Here is a 7455-nt window from a genome sequence, read left to right as displayed (position 1 = left end):
ATATGGTACAAAAATAGTTTATTACAAAAGAAATCTGAGCGAAACCGAATAATTTACATTGTGATCAGTGCCTGCTCCGACCTCTCTGTCCCTCCAGGTCCCTCGGGGCGGAGGCTGGCAGAGGAGGGCTGCCCTTTGGTTCCTCCGCTTCTGGGATGGAACATCTAGTAGTTTCCAGCCCGGAGCCTGGATGCCTGAGAATAGGTGGGGCCGGAAGTCCTGGGCGAGGGAGGCGTGACAGTGCGGTTAGGTGCTCAGGAGAAGGTGCATGTGCCTCGGTGCAAACCTGGTCCCGAAGACTGGGGGAAGCAGAACAAGTCCTCACAGTTTCCCGAAGAGTGGTCCCCACGGGCAGGGAGGCCCCTCCTGAGTCCGGATCTGCCCCCCCCTCCGTCTCAGCTGCTTCCCGGAGCCGGGGAGGCAGGCAGCGGCCGGCCCGGGCCTCGGAGGACCCCTGGGAAGGGCAGGAAGGCAGGGGAAGATGCAGCCGGGAGGAAGAAGTTCTGGGGCGTCCCGGGCAAGCAAGGAGGGTCCCTCGGGGGAGACAGCGAGGGTGAGGAGCTTGGCGTGGACAGGAGGCCTGCGGAGGAGAGAGACCAGGGTTAGAGGAGAGGCCCGCTGAGCTGGCTCCGGGTCCCGAAGGCCTCAGGGCACTCTCACCGTTGGCGCTGAGACGGCTGGTGCTCTCCGGGGACGTGGTGGCGCTTTGGTCCGGGGATGGCTCGGGCTGTGACCCTGAGGCGGCCCGAGAGGCCTTCCCCCTTAGGATATCAATGACCTGTGGGAAAAGGAGGATCACCCACGGCCATCACAGCCTTTATTCATTCTCTCTCCCTCCCTCTCCTCCCTTGACCGAGGTGTCCAAGTGAGGATGTGCAGGCCCTTCCTTTGACGTGTGACTCAGTTTCCCCCCCACTCCCTTTCAGGCATTTTTGTTCCCTCGCCTGCCTAAGCTTATGCTCCTCCCTAGCCCCCACCCCCCAGCACTCACCCTGCGGCTGCGCGCTACCATGAGGGGCGTGTCATTGTGACAGTTTTTGAGGCCGCTGTCAGCCCCGCTGCGCACCAGCATTCGCACCAGAGGCAGGAGTCCGCGGCCAGAAGCTGAATGCAGAGCCGAGCTGCCCGAGTACATCTGAGCGTTCACGTTGGCTCCGTGCTGTGGGAGGGGGCATTCGAGTCAGGAGCCACGTGGGCCTGGGTTTGGCTTGGGTCAGCTCAGGGAAGGGGACAGATGACAACTGGGGCTCACACCGGTGACCCCCACGGCTGGGATCAAAGATGACACAGGCCTGTAATCCTAGCACTTGGAGAATGCATGCATGAAGACCAGGAGTTCAAGGCTGATGGGAGCTACGACGTGAGTTCAAGTCCAGCCTCGGCTACATGAAGACTCCAAGGAGGAAAGCTACTCTCTAGAAGAGGCTGTGGCCTGGTTATGTAAGGGAGGAGTTACGGGGAAGTCCTGCTGACTCGTACAGCAGGTGGAATGAGAGCAGGACCGGGCAAGGTGAAAGCCAGAAGCGGGGCTCGCACTGCCACCCCAGGGTGAGGCCGAGGCTGAGTGTCAGTGGAGGAACGTACAACTCGGCGGGCCAGGAAGCGAAGCAACAGATTTGAAAAGCAGCCATTGCCCTGATGAGATGGCTCAGGTGCTTGCTGTCAAGACTGACCTGGGTTCCATCCCCAGGACTCCACATTGTGGAAGGGAGAACTGTTCCCACGCGCTGTCCTCTGACCTCCACAATATAGCCAACCAAATCTGATTTTAAAAAAATTTAAAAGGAGGCCAGGTATGCTTTAACCCCAGGAAGCAGAGACGGAAAGATCTCTGAGTTCAAGGCCAACCTGGTCCATGTAGTGAGACCCTGTCTCAAAACAAAACAAAACAAAAAACAAAACCAACCAACCGCCCCCCAAAAACAAAAACAAAAGCTTAATAAACTTAAGGGCTGGAGAGACGGTTCATTGGTTAAGAGCTCTGGTTGATCTTCCAGAGGACAGGGTTTGAGTCCCAGCACATACAGACAACCGTCTGTGTCTCCAGGTCTAGGGGATCCGATGCCACATTTTGATCTCAGGGAACTCTGAAGGCACCTGGTGCACAGACTTACATGCAGGGAAAACACCTATGAACAACAAAAAAGCAAGGAAGAAAGGGGGTGGCTCCAGCGCACACCTTCTGATCCCAGCACTTGGGAGGCAGAGGCAAGCAGATCTCTGCATTCCAGGCTGGCCTGGTCTACCAAGTGAGCTGCAAGCTAGCCAATTCTACACAGTGAGGCCCCTTCTAAAATAAAATAAAGTAAAAAATAAAAGAACGCCAGAAAAGAAAGAAAGAAACTTGAATTTGCAAATAAGATGCTGAAGAGTTCGAGGCAGGGCAGAAGAGCAAGCAGGGTCTGAATTGGAAAATGGGGTCCCTGGGGAGAATGGGGGTGGGAGAAGCCAAAGGCGGGTACGAACCACCAGCAGCAGCTGCACCATGCTCAGGCTGTTGTTCTCCACGGCGTGGATGAGGGGGGAGCGGCCGCTCTTGATATCCTGCGGGAACACAGGCGCCTCAGCTCCTTCCGCAGGCCCTGAGCATCCCTTCCTCCGGCCCAGCCTCCTGAGCATCCCTTCCTCCGGCCCAGCCTCGGGAGAGTCGGGAACCCTCGGCCGCCCCGGGCCTCCGCCGGCCCCGCCCCCGCGCCGCCCCCGCCCCCCGCCCGTCGGCTCACCACGGCGTCGATGTCGGCGCCGCGCTCCAGGAGCAGCTGGACGGCGTCCTGGCAGCCGGCGTTCACGGCCACGTGCAGGGCAGTGAGCCCTGAGGAGAGGGGGCGGGGCGCGGTCAGGCCTCGGCCCGGGCTCGGGCGCCGCCGGCCTCCCCCGCGCCCTCCGGGGCTCACCTTCGTAATTGCGAGCCTCCAGGTCCACGGAGCCCGGGGCCGCGCTGTCCAGCAGCGCCTGCAGGTGCTCGGGGTGGCCGTGCTCGCTCGCCAGGTGGGCTGCGGTCTGGCCGTGCCGGTCCAGGGCCATGGGGCTGGCACCGGCGATCACCAGGAGCCGAACCATGTCCGGTAGCCCGGTGATCACGGCCAGGTGAAGCGGGGTCTAGGGAACAGCCGAGGGAGGGGTCGCACTCGTGGGGTTTCCGAGTCTAGGGAGGAGCGTATCCGACCTCTCTCCCTACTCAGGAGACCCCTGTGTCTTCCCCGGAAGTGTGAGCGGCGGAGCTTTCTCAGGGCGGGGTGTGGGGGATGTTGTGAGACAGGGTGTCAAGGGGCGCACCTTGACCCCAGACCTGCTTCGCGGCAGACAGCGGATGACTTGGAATTCCTGATGTTTCCGCCTCCACCTCCCAACTGCTGGACCTGACGGAGTGGGCTGCTTTGCTTTGAGACATTTATTTACTTTGCGCGCTTGTGGAGGTCAGAGGACAACTTGGGGACGTGAGTTTTCCAACTCCGACTGCCAGGCTTGGTGGCAGGCGCCTGAGCCTGCCAAGACGCCTTCCTGCCCACACACCTTTCTAAAGTACCTTGCAGGAGGCCAGACTGGCCTCAGGCTCTCTATCGGTTCCCCTGCAGCGGTCCGAGCGCTGGAGGACAGACTCAGAGCGCCGTGCCCAGCTCCATCGCCTGCTCCTCCCGGGGCCTGGGGCCTGGCTCCTCCCCGGGCCTGGGGGCTGGCTCCCCGAGTGTCCCCGCTGGGCCCCCTCCGTCAGCCGCAGGCCCGCAGCCCAGCTCACCTGCCGAAGGTTGTTGTGCACGTCAACTCCCCGGCACCCGATCTTGAAGAGGGCGAGCAACCGGTAGAAAATGTCCATGTTTCTCTGAACCACGGCGATGTGAAGAGGCCTGAGGGGACACGGGAGCAATCGCTGGGGTTAGGGGCTGGCCACTGTGGACTGTTCAAAGTGCTGTGTGGATGCTTTCAGTCAGTTTTAACCACCCTGGGACATCCTGAACTGGCTCCCTCGGGCATCATTCCACCTCACCCCCGCCCCCAGGTTCTCCGGCTTCCGGCTGCCCTGTCAGAACCTCACATTGAAGTCAGAGCAACGTTTTCAGATATGCCTTCCCCTCCAAACTCAGTTAATGACAGGCCCTGTGTGAATTATTAAAAAGCCAGACAGTGTTTGGGTTAAAGTGCTGCAAGGGACAAAACCCTTCTACCTGCTAGGCAGGGGCTCTACCACTGAGCCATGCCCCAGCCCCTCTTCGGGGCATTCTAGGCAGGGGCTCTACCACTGAGCCATGCCCAGCCCCTCTTTGGGGCATTCTAGGCAGGGGTTCTACCACTGAGCCACGCCCCAGCCCCTCACTGGGAGATTCTAGGCAGGGGCTCTACCACTGAGCCACACCTCAGCCCCTCACTGGGGGATTCTAGGCAGGGGTTCTACCACTGAGCCACGCCCCAGCCCCTCACTGGGGATTCTAGGCAGGGGCTCTACCACTGAGCCACACCCCCAACCTCTCTCTGGGGGATTCTAGGCAGGGGCTCTCCCAACCTTCACATGATTTTTTTCTGACAGGATTTTACTATGTAACTCAGGCTGTTCCTGAGCTCACGGAATGGTCCAGCTGTCCTCAACTTTATGGTTGTGTCTTGGATGACAGACTTGAGACATCACTAATGGGTAGGCCCTATGTGAGTGGGTTTGGGTCTACCTTTGTAGCTCTGAGTAGTGGCCTCAACTTGGCAATCCTCTTGCCCCAGCATCTCAAGGCTAAGTCATCTTGTCCTCCTCTTCCATTTCTCTTTTTGACAGCATCTCCATGCTCTCTCTTCCCTCTGCTCTGGACACACTGGCCTCCACATTGTGTGCCACACTTACTGCCTGGGGCCCTTGCACAGTTCTCAGTGTGCCTGGAACAGTTTCGCTGGCTATCTGTAGGGCCTGTCACCCTCAGGCCTGCCTCTGCTGAGGTACTATGGCAGACCCACATGCCCTTTCCTCTCCCCCTGCCACATTTGCCTCCAATTCGCTCCGTTGTTCATTGTCCAGCTTGTTATCACTTTTTTTTATCTGATCTATCAATCATAATGTCATATCAGCCAGTGATCCCAGCACTCAGGAGGAAGAGGCAGGTGGATCTCTGTGAGCTTGAGGCCAACCTGGTCTACAAAGCGAGTCCAGGGCAGCCAAGGCTACACACAGAAACCTTGTCTTGAAAAACCAAAATAGAGGGCTGGAGAGATGGCTCAGTGCCTGTTCTTCCAAAGGACCCAGGTTCAATTCCCAGCACCCACATGGCAGCTCACAACTGTCTGTAATGTCAAGTCCAAGAGATCTGACACCTTTACACTAATGCACATAAAATAAAATTTAAAGAAATATAAAAAAATATAAAACCAAAATAAAATAATGTTATTTCCACTAGACAGAATGCCATTCCCTTTCCAGAGCCTAGAAAGCACTGATAGACAGCAGGTGCTCAGTGACTACAAACTGAATAAAGAAATTCTTCCCTCCCAGCACTCAGGGAGACAGAGGCAGGTGAATCTCTGTGAGTTCGAGGCCAGCCTGATCTTCAGAGTGAGTTCCAGGACAGCCAGGTCTACACAGAGAAACCCTGTCTAGAAAAAAGGAATCCATCCCATTGGTCACCTGGGTGCTGTGGGACCACTTCCCCAGCCTTCCCTGGGCCATAGCTCCCTCATCTGTGAAGTGAGGCATGTGAGCTCATTGTCAGGCCTCCGCCTTTAGCTGAAGACAGATCAGGGCTGCCCATGGAGTGCAGGCTTTGATTGAAAGGAGGAAACGACAGGTGAGGTGGCTCACAGTTTTCTGTTTGTGTTTGTTTCGTTTTTTTTTTTTTTTCCAGATGGGGTTTTTCTGTGTAGCTTTGGCTGTACCAGCGTGGCCTCGCTCTGTAGACCAGGCTCTTCTTGAACTCAGAGATCTGCCTGCCTCCCTGTGCTGGGATTAAAGGTGTGAGCTGCTGCACCTGGCTATTGTTTGTTTCTTTATTATTCATTCATGCACGCATGCATTTGACTGCGCAGAAGTGGAAGTCAGGTCCCTCTCCCACGGAGTATCAGGGATTAAACTCAGGTCGTCAGGTTTACACATGCTCTACGAGCCATCTCATCCAGTCCACCCTCTATTACATTTTATTATTTTCTTTCTTTTTGGTTTTTTGAGACAGGGTTTCTCTGTGTAGCCTTGGCTGTACCAGCCTAGCCTCCAACTCACAGAGGGCACCTGCCTCTGCCTCCCTGAGTGCTGGGATTATAGGGGTGAGCCACTGCACCTGGCTTATTTTATCTTTTTTTTCTGTATTTTCTGTGTGTGTGAGTGCACACTTGAGCTCACATATTAGTGCTGATGTCAGAAATTATCCTCCATCCCTCCTCCACCTTATTGTTTGAGGCAGGGTTTCTCATTAAACCTGGAGCTCTTCGGTTGGCTAGTGGGCCTCCAAGATTTTCCTGCCTTTTGCCTTCCAGCGCTGGGATTGTTAGTCACAGCTTTTCCCTTCCTGTGCTGGAGTTACAAGCTCGGGTCCTGTATGTTGAGCAACAACTGTCTTACCCACTGAGCCATCTCCGCATCCCTGAATGACCTTCATTTAAAGTCTGTTTAGTAGCCAATCTCAGTTGCTGCGCATCTGAAAGGGGGGTGGGGAGTTTGAGACTAGATTGGGCTATGTATGACTTTAATCACAGTATCTGGGAAGCAGAGGCAGGCAGATCTCTGGTTTGAGGAGAGCCTGATCTGCAGAGCAAGTTCAGGGACAGCCAGGGCTACGCAGAGAAACCCTCTCAAAAGGACAAAACAAAAATGTGTTTGGAAGAAGTAGAACGATAGATCACCTGCCTAGAACCTCCCAGTGAGGGGCTGGCGGCGTGGCTCAGTGGTAGCGCCCCTGCCTAGAATCTAGTCTAAGAAGTACAAGACTCTGCCACTTGTCCATTCTCAGCACTAGGAAAAAAAAAAAAGAAAAAAAAATCTACTTTCTCAAGCGCTAGGTGCCCCTTATTAACCAGATCCTTGCCAAGGCAGAAAGGTACAGTGAGCACACAGTGAATCCACATTTCAAACCACCTTCCCACGTTATCCTAAGGGAGTTGTGGAATGTCGGGGGTCCAAGGGGCTCGGATGAGGAGGGACTCATCCCGCCGGGAATACAGACTGCATAGCAGCGCTTCCTAGCGAAGGCCTGCGGCAAGGCCTCCTTCCCTTCCCACAGGAGCGCCACAGGCCAGGACAGAGTGCAGTAGGCGAATCCCCGAATCCGGATCCCGACAGTAGGAAGCAGCTCGAAATAGAAAATGCCGGGGGAGGGGGGGGAGGGCGCCGGGGGCCCCCCCCGTTGGGCCCCCTGCCCCCCCCCCCCCCCCCCCGCAGCCTCTCGGTAGACTCGCCGCCCACCTAGGTCCCTCCCGGCGCGGGCGGGGTTAAGCGAGGGCAGAGGGAGCGAATGATTTCAGAGAAACCGTCCAGGCTTCAGTTCCCATAAA

At 56.5% G+C, this 7455-nt stretch overlaps 1 protein-coding gene across 1 annotated transcript in view; it reads right to left on the bottom strand.

The window, feature by feature from the left end:
* Window position 1: 1 nt before the first annotated feature.
* Window positions 2–7455, bottom strand: part of Bcl3 (BCL3 transcription coactivator) — a 13361-nt gene continuing 5907 nt past the window's right edge. The window contains exons 3-9 of the mRNA XM_055615604.1: window positions 3737–3845; window positions 2895–3099; window positions 2724–2812; window positions 2467–2544; window positions 992–1159; window positions 661–778; window positions 2–580 (exon numbers count right to left, since the gene is read on the bottom strand). Of these exons, the coding sequence (XP_055471579.1) occupies window positions 396–580; window positions 661–778; window positions 992–1159; window positions 2467–2544; window positions 2724–2812; window positions 2895–3099; window positions 3737–3845 (952 nt within the window). The 3' untranslated portion in view covers window positions 2–395. The remainder of the gene's footprint in view (window positions 581–660; window positions 779–991; window positions 1160–2466; window positions 2545–2723; window positions 2813–2894; window positions 3100–3736; window positions 3846–7455) is intronic.

The sequence above is a fragment of the Psammomys obesus genome, unplaced genomic scaffold (assembly GCF_907164565.1).
Source record: "Psammomys obesus unplaced genomic scaffold, mPsaObe1.curated_primary_1811, whole genome shotgun sequence".
Lineage (NCBI taxonomy): Eukaryota > Metazoa > Chordata > Mammalia > Rodentia > Muridae > Psammomys > Psammomys obesus.
The sequence above is the reverse complement of the archived record's forward strand: the minus strand, read 5'-3'. Positions and strand labels throughout refer to the sequence as shown.